The sequence below is a fragment of the Carlito syrichta genome, unplaced genomic scaffold, assembly GCF_000164805.1.
Source record: "Carlito syrichta isolate Samal-C Ts95f unplaced genomic scaffold, Tarsius_syrichta-2.0.1 Scaffold316182, whole genome shotgun sequence".
Lineage (NCBI taxonomy): Eukaryota > Metazoa > Chordata > Mammalia > Primates > Tarsiidae > Carlito > Carlito syrichta.
This window is the reverse complement of record NW_007260278.1, coordinates 183222-205202: the sequence shown is the minus strand read 5'-3', so window position 1 is coordinate 205202 and position 21981 is coordinate 183222. Positions and strand designations below refer to the sequence as shown.

Genomic DNA, 21981 nt, shown 5'->3' with positions numbered 1-21981 from the left:
TCATCCTTCCAAGTAGCTGGAACTACACGCTACCACACCCGGCTAATTTTTTTGATTTATTGTAGAGATGAGGTCTCGCCTGCCCAGGCAAGCCTTGAACCCGCAGGCTCAGGCAATTCACTCACCTCAGCCTCCCAAAGGCGTGGGATTACAGCCTGAACCACTGAACCCGGCAGTAAAAACTTTCAAATTGCTAAATTTAAAAAAGAAGAAATTGTCAAAAAGGAAATTGGAAAAGTATGTCAACTAACTACGTTAGAGATGCTTTCTGAAGCCATGAATATTAATAAATGTTGATATAATGTAAGGAGACAAATTATTAGATTATCCTACAATAACTTTCATCTCACTCTTTGGAATTGTTTGGGGGAATTTAATTCAAAATATTAAGCAGAATAATTTTAAGAACTATATTTAATATTTGGTTATTAAATTGTATTTAGGACATGAGTCTTGCAAGAAAAAGTTTTATTTTTGAATTCTTTAACATACCTCAAAATAGTAAGAGCCATCTACGAGAAACCCACAGCAAGCATACTGCTAAACAGACAGAAATTGAAATCATTTTCTTTGAAAACTGGAACAAAACAACGACTCCCACTCTCACCTCTCCTTTACAACATAGTTTTGGAAGTCCTAGCTAAAGCAATCAGACAGGAGAAGGAGATCAGCGGTATTCAAATAGGAAAAGAGGAAGTCAAGTTATCCCTCTTTCACATGACATGATTCTATACTTCAAAAGAGAATCTGTCAAAAAGCTCCTTGCACTGATAAAGGGCTTTGGCAAAGTCTCAGTGTAGAAAATCAATGTGCAAAAGACAGTCACATGTCTATACACCAACAACAATCAGAAACCCAAACAAAAAGCACAATCCCATTCACAATAGCTAGGAAAAAAAAACAAATACCTTTGCATCTTCCTAACCAGTGATGTGAAAGACCTTTACGATGAAACCTACAAAACACTGCTCAAAGAAATCAAAGATGACACAAACAAATGGAAATATATTCCATGCTCATGGATCGGAAGAATCAACATTGTTAAGATGTCCATCCTACAAAAGGCAATTTACAGATTCAACACAATACCTATTGAATTACCAACATCATTCTTCTCAGACCTGGAAACGACAATACAGGAATTTATATGGAAACATAAATGACTACAAATCACCAAAGCAATCCTCAGCAAAAAAAAACCCCAAAAAACAACAAAAAAAGCCAAAGCAGGAGGTGCCACACGCCCAGACTTTAAACTCTATTATAAAGCTACAATAATAGAGTTAAAAGAGTAAAAAAGAGTGATATTGGTACAAGAACAGATATATAGACCAACGGAACAGGATAGAGATTCCAGAAGCAAAACCTCCATTTCTAAACCATCTCATCTTCAACAATGCCCCCACCACCGACTGGGGAGAGGAGAACCTATTCAGTAAATTGTGCTGGGAAAACTGACTATAAGCAGAAGATTAAAACAAGATCCCTACCTATCACCATACACAAAGATCAACTCTAAATAGATCAAAGACCTAAATATAAAACCTCAAACTATAAGAACCTTAGAAAATTCAGGCGATACCCTTATGAAAATTGGAATTGGCAACCAATTCCTGATCAAAACCCCAAGCACCCATGCCATAAGAGATTAGATAGACAAGTAGGACCTCATCAAACTGACAAGCTTATGCAAAACCAAAGAAACCATCAAGAGAGCGGGGAGACAGCCCACAGACTGGGAAAAAATATTTGCTAATTGTATGTCTGGCAAAGGTCTAACATATAGGATCTACAAGGAACTCAAAAGTGTCGAAATGAGAAAAACAAGCAGCCCCATTACAAAATGGGCAAAAGATATGAATAGAGAATTCTCAGAAGAAGACATATGAGCAGCCAACAAATACATGAAAAAATGCTCAGCCTCACTAGTCATCAAAGAAATGCAAATTAAAACTATACTGAGATACTATCTAACTCCAGTCAGGATGGCTATCATCAATAACTCAAAAAACAACAGATGCTGGAGAGGATGCAGCAAAAAGGGAACACTTCTACACTGTTGGTGGGAGTGTAAACTAGTACAGTCTCTGTGGAAAACAGTGTGGCAATTCCTAAAATATCTGAAAATTGACCTTCCATATGACCCCCAATCTTCCTACTGGAAATATACCTGGAAGAACTCAAATCACTCTATAAAAAAGATAACGGCACATATATGTTTATTGCAGCATTGTTCACTGTAGCAAGAATATGGAATCAACCATGCTGCCCATCAAAAAAGGACTGGATTTTTAAAATGTGGTACATATACATGACGGAATATTACACAGCCATAAAGAAGAGCAAAATCATGTACTTCACAGCAACCTGAATGGACTTCGAGTCTATAATACTGAATGATCTTTCACAGAAACAAAGAACTGAGTATCACATGTTCTCACTCATAAGTGGACCTTGAACAATTATCGTAGTACTATAGGACAATGATTGGCAGTAGTGGGAATCTGCCTGGGAAGGGGGTGCACACCTCATTAACAAGTGTACCTGCATAATGAACATTTGTATATCTAACCCTGAATTGTACCCCACATCACTCAAATAAAAAAATTAAAAGAAAAAATATCAAAAAGCTAAATAAATAAATGAAAATTCTTTAGATTAAATAAGAACTTATATAAATGTCAACTTTATCACCTCAAAATTCACAAACAGTAAAAACTCCAAGATCATACACAACAGCTGTGATAACACTGTTTGATCCAGACATAATAAGGAACATAAAGGGAATAAATAAAAAAGAGAGTGCTGAAGAATAATTATATATTTCTTTTTTCTAACTAATCAAACTAATCAAAAAATTTTGATCATGTATCTCTTACATTCAAATTCTATCAAAACATCAAACTTTGAAGCTACAACTTTAGAAACAGGCTTTAAGAAAATAATCCTTTGCAGTTTTGAGTTTATGGGAGTTAATAAATAAAATGCAAAAGCTTGTGAAAATTATCACTATGCATTTCAGTTGCTTTCAGAAGTTAAGGTATTCTTTTCTAAAACTGCTGACGCTTTGAGACCTATACATAAAGTTCTGACTAGAAAATATGTTATTGATGATTAAAATATGTTGTTGGTAACTGCTAAAAGATCTGAAAATCGACCTTCCATACAACCCTCCAATTCCCCTGTGGGAATATACCCAGAAGAACTCAAATCACTCTATAAAAAAGATACCTGCACACGTATGTTTATCACAGCATTGTCCACAATAGCAAGGACATGGAACCAATCGTGCTGCCCATCAAAAGAGGACTAGATAAAAAAAAATGTGGTGTATATACACGATAGAATATTATGCAGTCATAAAGAAGAACAAAATCATGTACTTCACAGAATCGATTTTAATCTGCTGGGCATGAAAAAGTAAGTAATATTAAATGTGCTATTTTGTGTCTTGTACATCATAAATTTGCATCTCATTTGGGAGGGCTGATATTTGACTTTGACTGAAAATTTATTTTGTCAAAACATCAGCCATTTGGCATTTGACCGATGTATAGTCGGTGTACTCTAGAAGTATCCAGAAACATAATTTTACTGAATATTGTCACATTACTCTCTTAGGACATTTAATTAATTTACATTTCCTAAAGTTTATAAAGTTTAAATTTCAGCAATTGTCATCAGTACTTCAGGCTGTACAGCTTTTTACTTTTTATATGTTTTATGAGGGTTTAATGACATATTATTTTGAATTTGATTTTCTTCCTTTTTTCTTTTTATTTTTCATCAGAAAGGTAATGTTTTAATGTTGTAACAAGGTGTGAAGAAGGCGTACCTCTCACATGAGTGTGGAAGCCCAGCCATCACACTATAAATTACAGAAGAATAATTTTTATTTCTTGCTTTCTATTAAGTTAAGCATTTGTTTTTTGCTTTTTGGGGTTTGTTTGTTTGTTTGTTTATTGGCTGCTGAAGTTTTCCTTTACTGAAATAGTCTTTTGCCATATTTTTCTTTTAGGTTTTTTGTTTTTCTTATTGACTTGGATATTTTTCTAAAGAATGTATGTTTTTCTGTTATATAAATATCTCCTAAAATGTTTCATTTTTGTTTATAGTGTTTTGCTATAGAGCTTTTTTTTAATGATTAATGACTATGACTTGGTCAGGAAAACAGATGCGACTTATATGCTGTGAGAGGCTAAGATTCATCACAAGAAATTAGAGGCTGTGATAATTTTGGTAATGCAAAGAGAATTTAAGTTAGAAGACCACTGCTGGCTCTCATGAAATTCAGGCGGTCAGGGGAACTGTTGTCACAGGCAATCACCTGCCAGCACCATACACCCACCTGCAGCTACTGATAGAAAATAATGCCTTCTCCATCGATCTCACCTTTCAGCTCTCACAGGAATGCCTTTAATTGACAGAACCTAAGCCCAGGTCTTTGTTGGCAAGAGGGCTGGGAAATGCATTTGCCAAGTTTTTAGTCCCTACACTTCATGAAGTACTTAGAAGGGCAGGAATGCTACTTACTACTGACAGATTTTAATTTGTGTATCTTGTTTTAGAAATCTTTTTCTACCTTAAAGACACACTACTTGAGGCCATATTTTGTTTTTTAAACATTTTTAAGCTCTGATATTCACAGACAGGTCTTCAACTGTTGGAAATTATTTTTGTTTGTGCAAATTAGTAGGTCCTTAGATATTTAAGTTCAAATCTATAAAGCTTCCATGATGTGAAGGCTATGAAAATAATAATGGCACTTCTATTATTCAATATGAGGAAACTATGTTCAATATTGTCTGTGTGAATGACAAATAATTAAGAAATCTTTCTTTAGTATTTTAGTTAGAATACTTTGCACCATATAATGCAGCATTAGTTGATACTTCCTTTATTACCTGGTTAATTTCAAGATTTAAAGAATAAAGAAAATGTCAAGTATCTGTTAACTAGTTTCTAGGACACAGAGACACATGGAGAAGCTTTGCTGCTCCCTCGTAATTTATTATTTTCTACTTGCATTTGCATTAAGAAAATTATACAGTAAGAATAAAGTTATAGTTAATAGGACATCTGATTATTTTTCAAACTTCACATTGCAAACAACACATTGATAACTAAATTAAAGAATTTAAATAGGGTAATTTATTGTATATTTATAATGCTAGTATGCAAAAGAAGCACCACAAATTAGCTAATGCCTATATTTAATTTGAATATAAAATCTGAAATGGTTGAGTTCCATGTAGATTATTGAATTTTTCAAGCAACAAAAATGGAAGGCTAAGAGTGTCCAAGTATATTTAAAATTTTTCCTTGGGACAATGAACATTTCTACAGTTTTGTTTTAAAAGTAAATTAACGTGTATAGGCAATAACAAGAAAATATCTGAGCCCAGAGGTACTGCCTAATGGCTAAGCAACAAGGATATTTACAGGTCAGCTTTTGATAAGACAATACTATAATCCATCAAAAGGTGCAATTCATTTCTTTAATGGATGGCTGTTAAAAATATCCAATTCCTTTTTTAAAAAATAAAAATAGGGATAACTACAAGTGAATAGAGCTAAAAGAATCTTTAATGAAACATACCTTCATGAAACAGAGGTTAGAGACTTAATGAACAACATGAAAGATATCAAAGTCCTTCCCTGATAGTAAATTTGACCAATACGAAAGCGTTCAGACTTTCAAGCATAAAATGAAAAAAAAAAAATTCTTTGGGAAGAATTGCAATATTAGTATGTTTTTACACTTACATGGACAGTTTCAAAAAGATATTAAGTCCACGAAATTTTAAGTATAAAACATCCACAACTTGGATTGGGAGATAGTATAACGTAATGATTAAAACCATGGATTCTAGAGACAGAAATCCTCAATTCAACTTCCATGTCTGTACTAATGAACTATGTGCCCTTGGGGAAGTAAGTTCACTTTTCTGTATTTCATATTTCCTCCTTTTCTCATTGGGAATAATAATAAAAACCCTTTTTAGGGTTGTACCTTTTATCTAGTAAGAGGTAGATAAATCTTAGCAATTCTTTTTTAACTCTTATATTTAAAGTTATGATCATGCTAAAGGTCTTGTTTTTAAAATAAAATCCAAGTCCCTTATGTTAGCCCACCTCGCCTCTGCCTAGTTTCCAACTTTATCTCTCATTCTATCCCATTCTACTTGCTTGTTCATCTCCAGTCACATAACTCGGACTCAGGCTGCTTTTAGGCCTTTGTGCTTGCTGATCTCTCTGCCTAGACTCCTATGCCTGTATGTGGTTGTTTTATCATTCAGGTATCAACTCAAGTGACATCTTCTCAGAGATGGGTCTCTGAACAAATTAGCCTTAGTCATCCCATCTGTGCTATCTATTCCTATTGCCCAGTTTAAAATTATTTATAATCATAGCTATCTTTTGTTTATAACTTCTTTTCTGTCTCGCCCTACTAAAAAGAATCCTATGGCCAGAAACTGTCTTATTTACTGTTCTCATTATCCTCAGAACACTGGAAAAAGGTTGCTCCCATGTATCCTTTAGAAAGGACAACAGTGTCTTCATGGGTTCCTCTTACAGGAAAATAAACAATGAATTTGTGTTGTGTAAGGCACATTTAGATCTTTATTTGGGACCAGTTTCAAATTTCGAATGGGCAAGACACTCAATAATAGCCATTGTTTTGAGAAGAAAAGGCAAGAGTGGTCTAACCGAAGGAGAGAGTTGAATTCTGGGAGGTTAAAGGGATTAGAAGAGCAGTGGGATTCCCTAATGTTAGCCAAGGTCTAAGTTGATCTCACAGATGTTTTAGATTTGTGAAATATAAGACATAGCATAGCTGTCCACACTTTAATTGTCTCATCAAACTAGAACTTCCTGAGAAACTAATTTGGGAAAGAAGAATGCCTCCCCACCCCCAAAAACTAAATAAGATTTTTCTTGTGAACTCTAAAGATGAAGACTGAACAGATTTAATTTGGCTTATATAAACACAAAAATAGGCATTTTCTCCTTCCAATTGTGGTATAAGATTTCCACACTAGGTGTATATAATTTATTTATTGATATTTATTGGTGGAAGAAGATGAGAGAAACTCACAGTCTTCTTAGTATAGTAGAGCTAAAACTATTAATGATGAATGATCCAAATGATTTTCTTTTCTAAGCACACAAGACTCTGGGTTTCCATGACACCATTAATCATGGAAGCATTGTATTAATGCAATATCTTTAAACTTACTATTTGTTGGAATATTTGTGACAGTGGACTGTAGTAGACACTGTAATCTGTCTTTTCAATATCTCTTCCTCTTTTCTTCCTCGCTAATAAAACCCTGATTTTGTTCCCAGCTATAATTAACCATAACAGGCAGTATATCTTGTTGGTCTAAAGTCAAAACACTTTGCTTGCTAGAAAATTAACACATAACCACATGGCCCAGTTTGGGACAGAGAGATAAATGGAAATCTCACAGGGGCCCCAGGAAAGATCTTGTATTCCTGATAGGGGGCAGATGTGGTTGGCACTACTCATTTCTCCTGTTTGTGCCTTGAACATGCTCAGTTACAGAGGCCAACTTGCGACTATGTCACTAAAAGTATGAGATCAAAAAGTGAACCCTCTAGGCATGCCACAGCAGAAAAATAGAAAGAAGATCCTTGTTGACTTGGTTAAGTAGCTGAATCAAGATTTACCTCCTTTCCCTTCAGTTTTTTTCTTATATGAACAAAATAGTTCCTAGATGTTTAAGCCATGATTAGTTTTTCCATTACATAGAGTCAAAACTAACTTCTCAGCCACTGTTCCCACTAGTCCATTTGCTATACTTAGTAATTATACAATAAATGTTAGACAGTTGGAATAAAATGCACCTTAAAGGCCTGTTCTAACATAATTTTTTTTCATTTTTTCTGAGCCAAATGCAGCAACGTCTACCTAAAATTGAAAATAATCAGACAACAGCAAGTGTTGCTAAGTCAACATAATGAACAATGGAATAGAGATTGTCATTAGATAGGGCAACTGTTGTTAGAGAGGGTGGTCAAAAAAAGCCTGCTTGTTTTGAGTCTGGATTTGTGGAAAGAATAAAGGTATGTGGAATTAATCTGAATTGGATTACCTTCCTTGAACGTTCTTTTGCATCTTTGTGTATTTCCTTGTCCTGTTCTCTTTGTGATACTTCCCAACATTTCTATCCATAATCCAGCAACTCTACCTTTAATATTACCTCCTTTATTAAATTGTACCTGACCCTCCCTAGCCAAATATTCTTTCCCTGGTTCTAATTCTTTTAGTGTGGATGTTGGGATCTCTTTCGCATTACTCGAGTTTCTCTCAGAAACAAAACATTTCTTAGATGTTTCAGAGACAAAACTGAAATAATTGTAAGGGAACATAACACAGAATGGGCAGGGATGGTTTTGTCTTTGGAAGGACTGAATACAGAGATTTAGCCCCCCGAACATGTTGGAACACCTGAAGCACATTCTTTCATATTCAGAAATTAATTAATGACTGCTTCTGAGAATTTTATGAATATTTAACATATGTGGCCTAAGAGAAATTTCTTTTTAAAAAATTTTATCACAAAAGCATTGTATAAAACCTATATTCAGAATTCTTAATATACCAAGAATGCATAAAAACATGAAATTGAACTAAAACTGACTAAAGATGTTATGAAGGGAAATGGCCCTCTCAAGAACTATGCACATATGTTTCAAAAAAATCCACAGTGAAATTTGGTAACTGTTATGTCAGATACATGTAAAAACTACTACAAAAGAAATGTTGAAAGGCTGACTAATTCTGGCTGAGGGAATCAAGGTGTCACTAGGGAAATATTTAAGATAGATCTTGAAGTTCAATCGTTTAGTTGGTGCTCAAAGTGATTAGGGCATGTCCAAAAGAGAAAGTATAGATGCTTTGACTGAAAGGCAAAGAGCACGTAGTTGGATGACGGGAACAACTTTCAAAATTGGGAAATCTGTGGTTAACTATTTCAATAATTGCAGATATATAGAAGAGTTGCTGCCATAAAAATCAGAATACTTAGGAACAAATACAATTAATAATAGATGTGTTACTACCTCTAGCTATCCCCTTAACAGAATACAGCTCAGAATACAACTGTTGGTTCACAAAATCATGGGATCATTTACTGAACTCCTGATATACAGAGACTCCTTGTAAGAAGGCTGTAAACATTTGAGTTCGTGTCTGAAGTGGAAACATTTTAATTTTAGTTCTGAAACTAAAAATATTTATAAATGCACATTTGCCCTTTTTAAAAATTATTGCTTTGATACTCTCGTCCCAATTCTCTAACTTCAAATCTTCATAAGCACATACAGCCTATAATGAACAGCTACAATGGATTAGTCGCTAATTAAGAAAGAATGGTGACTTCAAATATTTCAATTAAGAGGAGATTAGCTATTAATTAAGGAAGGAAGGGTGACTTCAAATCCTTGCTTTTTATGGTTTCAGTTTTTGGCATACTACAACTTACACTAATGATAACAAAGTCAATGATGTTTACTCATTTCAAATATCTGAACACCCCATATAATTTTCAATCTAAATATGCCCTACAATGTCCAGTATCTTTGCAACAGTAATCTCAAATTACATAGATTTTATTTATCAAAAAAGAAAATCTAAGCTTTTCCTTTGAAACTCGTAAATATTTTAGATAAGAAAAAATGCAAAATGATGCAGAACAAAGAAAAGCCATTTTGTAACCACTGTGCCATTCATGGCAATATTACTTTTAAATAGTCAGTAGCCTTGTTAGAAAACAGAGATACAGGAAAGCAGAATTAAAAAAAAAAAAGTTTGCCTATATGAGCAGATCGCAACAATTACATTTGAGCAATAATACTCAATACCATTACTTTTATTCCATTGCACAGCAATCCCTGTAAACACAATTTGCTTGGACTTGCATTTGTCTTTGGGAAGACGTCATAAGAAAGCACATTGTATACACAGTTCTGAAAAGTTAAAATACGTATCCAATATTCACTTTGTTCATTTATGTTTAGTTAATGTTAAGAACACAACAATTATAAAAGAGACAGAAAGTCTTGAAATATAGAGATAATGTCTCATAATCATGGAAAGAATGTTTTCGCACAATGAGTCGTTGTACTCTCTTGTCTCCTACTTCTCATATTATAAAGATAGAATATTTTCACACATCATAATTTAATGCAAATTCTCTTTAGGGCTCATGTAATTATTTCTGATACCATGATCTTTTTAGCTTCTTAGTTTCTGTCATAAATTCCATTCATCTGACTTCTTAAGAAAATTTATAGAGGTCAGTAGATTTTCTAAACTATTCTCGCAATAAAGATTTTTGACTATTGCTACTTAATTTATTTTGCGATACAATATTCTGAACTTCCAAGAACCAACTTGATCTGATATATTGCAAATGTATTAAACACACAGCCAGTAACACCTGTTTTTACATGCGCTTTGCTTTCTTAGTACAGTGTCTTACATAGAGTAGAAACTCAATGAATAAATTATTTTGAATATAATTTATTTTTGTTGATGTAGTCTGTTTCTCATATTACGATACCGATAAAATATATTTATTTTATTCATATAAAAATTGATATAACCCATCAACCTCTGATTCTCAGACCTTGAACTTCTATTTTTTTAAATTGTTAAAATAGCTGACTTTAGTATAATAAAACCATAGGTCTTATACATTTATCTGTAATATAACAATTTAACACAAAAGCACAATAAACAAAAAGCTTTAGTGACTCTGTAGTGTGAAATTACCTGAAACCACCCAGTTTCCATTAATAATTGACCAACAATAATAACTGCACAGATATTGTGTATGTTTTTGCAGTTATAGAGGGGAGCTCTCACACTGGACTTCCACCTGACAAAAAAGTTTAATTATATTTCTTAAATATTGGATGGGAAAAATTTTGCTATTTAAAAAATATGTAAAAAGAATAAGCCCAAAGTCATAAATTATGTAATCTCTCTGAACCTCAGTTGTTTTAACTGTAAATGGATATAGCCAAAATACCAGAAACTTATGGGGCTATTGTTAGGGTCAAATAAAATTATATGTACCTTTAAATTATATATTTAAAAGTCATAAACTGCAAATTGATCAAATGTTGACTATTTCTTCTCCTGGTGAACTGTAATTTTTTAATAAATATTCAGCATCAGTGTTTTACCATTTTATTCTTCCAAAATACTTACTAGTATAGACAAGTTGAAAGCCTTCATCTGTTCCTTCAGAGTCAGAATTAAATTCCAGCCAGAGCTGATTTGAAGTACTACTAAGTGTCAGTCCTCGCATAGATGCACCAGTAAAAGCACCTAGTAGATGAGTCGTTTTATCTTTTCCATCGTAAATCTGCAAAATATATTTATAATTAAAATATAAATTTGCCAGTAACCAATTCAGAGCATGTATTTATATCTACGAAGAAAATAAAATTATTGTACTTTTCTTAAGTCAGATCTATACAAGTTTCCCAAGGACGACTAAGTATATCAATTCCTACAAATATCCAGTTAAGAAAGTTAGAATATTATGCAGACATAAAAAAGAACAAACATAAGAACTTTGCAGCAACTTGAATGGATTTAGAGTCTATCATACTCAGTGATCCATCACAGAAACAAAGATCAGAGGACCATATGTTCTCACTCATAAGTGAACCTTGAGCAATTATCATAATATTATTAGAAAGGGATTGGCAGTAGCGGGAAACTGCCAGGGGAAGGGGAATGGGATTGGCAGTTGAGGGAAACTGCCAGGGGTGGGAGGGGCACACCTGATCAACAAGGGTACCTGCATAATGAACATTTGTATATCTAACTTGAATTGTATCCCACATCTTAAAATAAAATAAAATAAAATAAAATAAAATAAATAAAATAAAATAAAAATTGTGGGAAAAAAAGAAAGTTAGAATCCACAGGGATAATTTTAAAATTCCAAGCCTAGTAGACTTCAAGTAATACTCGAGCCATGTTATGTAATTTTTGTTCTTATTTTTTAAATGTTATGGCAAACAAATTAAACTTAGAATACCTACATTAAGTTTGGTTTCCAGGGTTGGTTGGTGGGTTGGTTGGTTGTTTTTCTGCAGTTTTTTCAAGAGTACCAAACACTTTTGCTTTTCCAGTAGCATGATTAAAGCAAAATTTATATGCCTCTGGTACAATTTCTATAATGTTTCCGTGTTCTTCAACTTGTGTCATACTTGATATTTTTAAAATATTAAGTTGAGACTCCTGTTTTTAGAAACTAATAAAATCAAGAGCCTCCTACACATCCCAACATCATTTTCATGCTTCTGAAAGTTTAGTTTCTTATTGCACAGTAATTTGTTTTTCTTTCATCAATGCATTATGGACACTTCTTCACGAGTATGTACAAATTCTTCCTTTTGAGAGCTGTGTCGTGATTCTACTATAGCTTACTCTACCCTTCCCATATTAATGAACTCAAGTTTTCTGCTACTACAAGTTATGCTGAAGTAGACATTCTTTTACATGTAATCTCATGCTTTTTGGTACTTGTACCTCAATAGGAAAGCTTTCAAAATACGGAATTTCTGGGATTACATGTTCATATATTTCCAAGTTATTTTCCAAAAAGTGTATACTATTTAAATTCAGAGTTTATCAACTATGCATATTGCTATTCTTTTTCTTTTAAGGCATACATATTCAGCAGTCATTATTACCCCCAAGATGATAAAAATTGCTTCTTGGGCACAATAACACCTTAAATATTGTAATGACTTGTGGTACCCCAAAGATCAACTCTCCCTGACAAATTTTATTTCATAGTATTTAGCTTCATGGAGTTGGAGTGGGGACTCCTTAGGTGCACAACAATAAAAAGAAAAAGTTGAGAAATACTGGTTGTAGTTAGTTGTCCCTTGCCTCAAATTGTCTTACATATACATAATTTGGCATTAGAGAAAAATATTATGTCAGTAGACTCCTAAACTGGTGATCTTGCCATAGTACCAATGTTCTTTCAAAAGTGGTACTTATCACATTGATGTCACTTAAGAATTTTAAGTGACATGGTGCACAATGTAATGTTTTATTATTACTTTAATAATCTGCATGGGTTTTTTGTGCTAAATTGTTGGGTTTAATCTGGTAACCTATTTTAAATGTTTTAATATAATTTATAAATAAAAAACTTGTAAAATTTTTATTTATTTCAAATTACCTTCATTAGGATTTAATGTCATACCAAATTATTAAGAAAAATTTGAAAATTTCACTAAATTTCTAACATCTGTATTACTCAAATAAAATGATTCACCTTTTCTATTCACATATTGAAGGTATTCAACTCAAGAAAATTTCAAGTTTTTGGTTATTTCATTACTCATCGTCTATTTGCTTCTTTTATTATTACACTGGAAATCCTATTACTTGCATATTCAGTCTCCAAAACTATATCGAAATTTTATTATTTTTATCTTATGAAATTTATCTCTGCATCTTTCTTCTGTATTATATTCAATCTTCCACGGAATCTTCCATAGTAAAACTTAGATTTTCTGCAGTGACTAGTCTCCTTTCAGGTCTTCAATTACAACATTGAATTTTAATTATGCATCAAGATCCAGAAAGTCTTTTGGGTAGGATATCCAACTGCATTATCTGAAGATTTCTCATTATTTTAAAACATTATTTTCAAATTTTAAATTCCCCTTGCAACTCTTTCATAGTTTGAATTTAATGCATATCACTGTTTTAGGTATTTAACTCGGTCTCTCTCCTTCTGGTTATCCAGTTTCTAGTAATATGCGTTTATTTATCTTCAGCTACACATGAATTTATGTTTTATAAATGATACAGATTTGAATGCTATAGAGACAACTGAGATTCTATTGAACATGCTATATAACTTTTTTCCCAAGGCCCTTAGTATTTATTCTCTTCTAACCACATTACACTAAAACTGTTCTTCATGGAAATTCTTAAGTCTCCAGTGACAAGGCCCTTTGTCTTCTCTCCATTTGTGATTGATGCAGTCTATAGCTTCAAATGTACCCTCCAGGCTCCTATAGCTTATTTATGTATTGTATTACCACAAAGAGAGAAGGTAGAAATAAGAGACAGAAAATGAGAAAATAAGAGTCTTACCTCAAGCCTACATGGTCATTGAATTCCTTCACAGCAAAAATTACTATTCTCTCTCTTTTTAAAAAAGTTTTTCTGTCAGTTTTTATAAAAATGTACATTCACTGTGTAGAATATTTGGATACTAGATAGAGGGCTACATGAACAAATTTCCGAAAATTATAATGCAATACCTTGAACCCCTGGAGGAATCTAGTTTATCATGTAAATAAGTTTCTGTTTCAGTCATGAACAAGAATCTACTTGTTTTCAATGAAACAAATCCAGATGTTGAGGTCTGTCAGCTCAGGCATACATATTTTTTTTTTTTTTTTTTGTCTGATGAGAGTAAATTCTCCTTTCCATTTCTTACGAGCAGTAGTCATGGGGATAATTCAGAGGCAAGGAAACACTGCTTGTGGCAAAGCATAAATCCTGTGTCTGTGAGTTTCAAATGTTCAATATTCTCAGAAGTTTGCTCCTGAATATATTTGTTTTATGACTCTACATATGATAAAGTATGTAAATTCTGTGTTTAGAGCTACACATTCATAATGAAACCATTTAACCAGCAAAACCCAGTAGATCTTATTTGTGGTAATATTGTTAAGGCATCCACAAAGAATATATTTCTCTTATTCCCCTTACTTCTCACTAACATATAATTTCATTGTCATGTAAAATAGAAATATAAGTAAAATATAAGTAATTTTTTGGATAAAACTAACTCTCCATTTATGTATGGATACATAGTAAGAATCTTGTTTGCTATAAACAGTCGAATAAAGGGGAAAAATAAGAAAATGATTGATATAACTGAGGAAATAAAAATTGTTAAAATTTACTTTTAATTTTTAGAAAAGTATCTCCCAATTTTTTCCCTCAACTTTTCAGGACTAATTAAAAGCAAAAGCAAAATGATGGTAGAAACCATTACTTTATATATAACAATGTAAAAATTAACAAAATAATTTAACACATATTTGGTTCCACTCCTATATTAGGTACTGTGAATAAAATAAAATAGTAAGATATAATCATTCTTAACCTGAAGATCAAAAAAATTAATTCAATATTGTCTGTCATGAGTGACGTATTTTTATCAAATCTACTTTTTAAGCTAGAAGCACACTTTTTAAAATAAAATAGGAACTGTCTTTAATACATATTTTTAAAAATTGAAAAAGAAGACATGATAAAGCAATTAATATTTATAGAAAAACATAATTATCTTAAGCTCAATTGGGAGACTCTAATTCAGTACCAAAAACCACTACAATTTTCTTAAAATTCTTGAATCAAAAGGTAGAAAACAAATACTATAGAAGTTCCACCATAATCATCAAAATAAAATGAAGCTTGATCATTCAGCTATGACATTTTGGAAGCATGCATATAATTAATAAACCAAAATGAAAAGCAAATGTTAATTAGAAAAACTTTTAAAAGAGAAGAGTTCTATAGTAATGATCAACTTAATGCCTTTTGATTCATAAATAAAATCCTTAAAATGTAGTGAAATATATGCAAGCATAAAGGCAACAAAAAAGGAAAAAGCAATGCAACCAAAGTCAAATTAATTTTAAGGTAGCTATGAATACAAGCATAGAAAGAAAAAAACAAAACAAAATGTGGCTGTCTATAATGTTAATGAAATTCTTTGATGAGACTAATTTGTTAAGAGAATTGCAATTCATTTGATTGTATTTTACTAAAACAAACTGAAGCTTAACATTGCCATGCTTTATTTATCAGACCTTTTATAATTGCTAAGAGACTGAAATTAATTATGGTGTACAGATCCTCCAAAAACCAGCAGGTCAAACCCTATTATGACAAACTGCTTATCAATACTCAAAATTCTTGTTGTTGTGAATGACATAAGTACACCAATAGAAGGCATATTCTCACTCATTTCTCTAATGAATTAGCAAGTTATCTGAATCCAAAAATAGAAAGTAAATAAAAAAGTCAAACAAAAAGAGGTAAACTACACATGGACATATGTATTATCTCTAAATTATTCCTCCTCTTGGATACTAGAACTTTTGATCATTTGTTTTATAGGTGGATTTGGAAATTTAAGTACATTTTTCTAAAATGTGAATTAGATGTCAAATTTGAATGAAAAAGAAACAATAATTTTTACAATGGTTAATCTAAAAAGACTCTATTCTTAAACTTGCTGTACTCTCTTCAAAGATAATATGAAACAGAGCAAGAACTTTTGCCTGTATTCAATTATGTCGGTTTTTGAAATAGCTACATAGTCTACGGCCACATCACCTTCAAGGCACCCATCTCTTCTACAATAGCTACATCATGTATTCTCAATTATATGAGCTAGTATATTTTAGTGAGGGAGTTGGAGGCACAATGAAGGGTCAGCTTTTCAGGGGCATTAGCTTCTTGGTTATATAGCAGAGTAGAAGTCCCAACTGTACATTAAAGTTCTGTGGCTTGTCACAGATCATTTTATTTTTCTGACCCTTAATGGAAGAGGATCAAGGGATTTATGAAGCCTAACCTAGCGGTCTGTACAAATGGGCATTTAGAGAGTACTTTTGAAGGGAGAGTTAATAAAGGATTAACAATGAACAGCAAGCAGAGTTGGCAGATATGTGTGATGGACACATGAGATCACTTGTGTGCTAGAAAATGTTTAACAACCAACTCTTAAACAAACACAACTGGTAGGTGTGCATGCCCACATATAAGTTTTTTTAAATAATGTTAATTAACGTAAAGAGAGATTGAAATTTTTTTCTGAAAAAAGTCTAGACAATAAATATTTTAGGGTTTGGGGGCACACTATCTCTGTCACAACTACTCAATCCAGACACTGTGGCACAAAAGCAGCTATAGACAGTATGTAAATGGTTGGACATAGATTTCTCCCAATAAAATTTTATTTACAAAACAGGTGTCGGGCCCAATTTGACTCACAGACTTGTTTTCCAACCCCCTGATTTTAAGGTGGTGTAGCATGCTAGATACAAATAGTAATAAAATATGCAATATTTATGAGTGTAAATTTTAAAAAGCTAATTGATTCTTACAAAATGCTTTTGCTGTTTTTGCCAGACTTTTATGTAAGCAATTTATGACTGCAACTAACAAACAAGACTATTTCCTAAATGAATGCTGCCTGATTTTTTATGTTAACAAGAGAAAAGTGAAAAATTTAAAAAATCACTGTCAGAACGCCACTTGTTTGTAAATGATTTGAACAACTTCTTTGTTTAATGTAATAATAGTTTTCAAATGCTAGAAAAGTATTTCTTCAATATTTTGTGTTATTCACAATACAATGGCCATATATGCAATCTATTTCTACTTAAGTCTATAAAATAAACCAACAATACATCAAGCCAAGATTTGTGGTGTATGCCATAATCTATGGTGCAAATACTCCTACCATAGCCTCTATTAAGATATCAATGTGGTATTTCTACCATGGAGACAAAACATACCTCAAAAGTACAGATAACAGTAAAATAATTAGGAAGTAAACAATTGTATTGATTGCTTTTGGCTTAAATGTAATTTAATTGTCAACAAACTTAATTGTAATTTAAGTACAATCTAATTGTAATACAATTTTTTTTTTTTTTTTAGTACTGGCTATGTTCAACAATCAGTTCTCAACATTACTGAAGATTTAAGAATAAGCAAGTGGTACGCCCAAAGATTCACACATAGATAGGAAAGAAACTTGAAAATAATACACTTTAGAAAACAACAGGTCAATAACCTCCTTGTCACATCTCTAAAATGTTATTAATAGAGTTTATCAAGTAACCATTTTATTATAAATATGATATTATTTCTCTTAACCACTCCTTCCCCAAAGTCTCAAGCCAATTTCGAGTTATTTCACAGGCTCTTCTCCACAGTCATCATTAAGTTTAAATTTTACATAGGAAATAGTCTTTAAACTACACAACACTAACTGTTGTAAAAAGATTTTCTTGAATTGTGTCCCAGCTATACTCCTTTATCTAGACATAGTACTTAGTCTTTATTTGAAAATAAAAATAAACACAGTAACAATAAAATCAGAAATAATGTTTCTGATTGGTATTCAGTTTTAAGCCAATCAGACTGACAGTGAGAGCTATTCAATGTTGACTGCTTAGAGCCCACATATATAATAAACCCCTCCTCTAAATATTATCTGAAAGAATTAATTAGATTACATGTTACAAGTGAGGGTGAGGAAAAAATTTCAGTAATCTTTTTAATTTTTAATTTTGTCTTATTTTTTCCCTTTTAATTTTTATTTAAAATTGTGGGGTACAATTCAGGACTAGGTATACAAATATTCACTGTGCAGGTACCCTTATCGATGAAGTGTGCCCCCCCTTCCTCAGGCAGCTATCGACTACTGTCAATTCCACCTCTCTATCCCCGTACCCCCCTCCCCGCAGTTTCCCACCACTTTCAGTTCTTTTTTGTATAGTAATACGGTAATTGTTCAAGGTCCACTTATGACTGACAACATGCAATACTCAGCTCTTTGTTTCTGTGAGAGATCACTCAGTATTATAAACTCTAATTTTATCTTATTTTAAAGAAGTGGGTACAATTCAAGGTTAGGTATACGAATGTAGATTATGCAAGCATCCTTGTTGATGAAATGTGCCTTTCCCTCCCCTGGCAGTTTCTCTCAACTGTCAATCCCACCCCCCATTCCCACTACTGCCAACCCAAAAGTTCAATATTCTTAGCATATCCTATGCCTGTTGAAAAGAATAAAAGAATCCATTCTAATCAGATTTCAAACTAGATAAATGTTCCCTGGATAAGTTAAGTAGAGAACAAGTAAGTTATGATCTGACTTACAGTGCTAAGACAAGAACTTGCATCTTGGCCATTTTGCATGTAGAAATGATAGAATTCCAAGACAACAAGGGTAACATGTACCTAACTGGAGCCCAGAAAGATGGCAAAACTTGAGGAAATGTACATGGTCACAGGAAACAGACAGGAAAAAAAGAGAAGAACTATGTGTGATTGGTGAGGCATTTGGGTCCGAGTCAGCCACTTATAATTCTGGTGTAACTTGGTGTCACATACAGAGTAACTAAAAAATGTTTCTCACGAGGTTGAGAACAGACCAGACTATGAGCTGGTACATGCAAAGAAGTATTGCAGATGGGATAACTAGGACCTAGCAGTGGATGCCTATTTGTATTCCTGATTTCAGACCATGTAACAAATGAGAAAGCACCACAGCTGTCACCATAAACAAAAAATGTCCCAGGACAAAATGCACTTCTCATTCTTGACAACTTGAAGTCTTGATGCCAGAGAATGTGGCAACCCATGAGTTGACAAATATAGAACTGAGTTTATCCTGAATTAACCTAGACTGATTTTCCCACTGCCCAGCAGAAAGGGGTTGAAGATAAAAATTAGGTCATTTGTAGAAAAATCCTACACTATATTTCTTGCAAATTTGTATACAACTTCTGAAATGTATTTCTACTACACTTAACAGTCACTGAGCACTTCTAGAAACAGGTATTATGTTTAGTGTTTATAAGTGTCACCTAATTTAAAAATATTATCTAATTTAGTCATTAAATCCTGGCTGTAGGTTGTTATTATTATCAGAATGTTTCTGATAAGGAAACTAAAGTTTGGAAATATTGAGTAGTTTTTCGCCGGGCTCGGTGGCTCAGCCTGTAATCCTGCGCCTTCGGGAGGCTGAGGTGAGTGGATTGCCTGAGCCCGCGGCTTCCAGACCCGCATGGGCAACTTGGCGAGACCTCATCCCTACAATAAACAAAAAAAAAATCAGCCGGGCGTGGTAGCGCGCGCCTGTAATTCCGGCTACTTGGAAGGCTGAGACAGAAGGATCGCCGGAGCCCAGCAGGTGGAGGCTGCGGTGGCCGGGAGCGGCCACTGCACTCCAGTCTGGGCGACAGTGAAACTCCAACTCAAAAAAAAAAAGAAAGAAAGAAAGAAAGAAAGAAAGAAAGAAATATTGAGTAGTTTTTCAAAAATTGTGGAACCATTATGTGTCAGGTTTTGGATTTGAACCTAAGTCTATCTGACTATACAACCCATTCTTAATGACGAAGTAAGTATGTGGAAAAGATTATCCAGAGCATAATATGTTTGCAAAGGTTAGAATAATTTGCTCAATTAGTTGATTGAGTAGACATATTCATCTAATATACCCAAATATAACCCTGGATTTTTGAAGCTGTATTTGTACAAAATAGCATGGCAGAAGGGGAAATATTTAAAAATACCTATGTCAAATTTTTAGAAATTTTGTAATCTGGTTGATGTTACATTGGCAGCTTGAAATCAATGGGAAAGTTAACTCCTCATGAGTCGCTATATGGAAAGAAAATTATTGAAAACTACCTGGCACCAAATATAAAAGAAAATTCAAAGGAATAACTAAGTGAAATACCAAAAATATATTCACTTTTTAAAGATTAGAAACATTAACAATCAAAATTAAATAGAAAGAAAACATTTCTCTTGCTTTATGTAGAAAGTAACTGAGATTATTCAGTAAATTTGATTTTTTTTATTTTTAACTTTATTTGGAGAGACAAGGTCTCACTATGTTACTCAAACTTATCTTGAACAACTGGGTTCAAGAAATTCTCCTGCCTTAGTCTTCCAAAGTGCTGAGATTTTAGGCATGAGCCACCATGCCTGACCTGTAAATTATTTCTCTCTAGAAAAAAAAAAGTATTGAGCGTCTATTATATAACAAGCAACGATCCTAGGTGCTAGAGTTAGAGTGGGGTTAAATAGGAAAAGTTCCTGCTGTCTTAACAGATTACAGTCTATTGGCAAAGACAAAAAGGAAAGAAATAACTATGCATATATAATATGTCAGCTTGTGATTAGTGCTATGAAGAAGAACACAGCATATTAATGATAGGAAAGAGTGTGGAGAGTAATTTGCTAATTTACATAGAAGGGTCAATTGAAGACTCTCTTATAAGACAACATTTGAACAAAGACCTGAAGTGAATGAAGGACAGAGTCCTATGGAAAGTCCTATGTGGATCTGTCCCATGAGGAAGAAAAGACAGCTTGGGGTCAAAGCATAATTAGTGTATTTGAAGAATACACCTGAAGTGGACTGAGCTAGAGGCAGGGTAGCAGGAGAAAAGTTCAGATCCATAAAAATTGGACCAAATCCAAGGGTTATCTAAGTCATGGTAAAGGCTTTAGATTTTACTTAGCATAATGAGATCAGAAACATTAAGTTTTGGGCAAGGAAAAACATGAAGAAGGATCACTTTTGTTGCTGGATTGGCAACAGTCAAGAGGGTGTGCTATATTCTGAATGTTTTTGTCCCCCTCCCCCCCCCAAATTCATATGTTAAAATCCTAACCCCCAAGGTGATGGTATTAGGAGGTGAGACCTCTGGGCAGTGAGTTGGCCATGAGGGACGAGACTTCATGAATGGAATTAGTGTCCTTGTAAAGCTCACCGCCCCCCTTTGAACCATAAGAGTTAACAGTGTGAAAATGGTAGCTTTGAGGAAGAGGTCCCTCACCAGACACTGATACCTTAATCATGAATTTACCAGCCTTCAGGACTGTGAGAAATAATTTTCTCTTATTGTTGTTTATAAGCCACCCAGTTTATGTTATTTTGTTACAACAGCTTGAATTTGAATAGATTAAAGCAGGGTGGAAGCAGGGTGAGCAGTTGGAAACAATGTCAGTAATCCAAATGAGAGGTGATAGCAGTTTATTTATTATAAGGTAATTTACAGGGGTGGGAAGTGATTGGTTTTGGAAATATTTTTAAGAACTACAGAATTTGCTGATGGACTCTAGAAAGTGTGATG

General features: G+C 33.3%; 1 protein-coding gene across 1 annotated transcript in view; it reads right to left on the bottom strand.

Moving 5' to 3' along the window:
• CSMD3 (CUB and Sushi multiple domains 3) overlaps positions 1–21981 on the bottom strand; it is a 509139-nt gene that overhangs the window by 373354 nt on the left and 113804 nt on the right. Inside the window, exon 13 of the mRNA XM_021706867.1 lies at positions 11246–11402. Coding sequence (XP_021562542.1) covers positions 11246–11402 — 157 coding nt within the window. The remainder of the gene's footprint in view (positions 1–11245; positions 11403–21981) is intronic.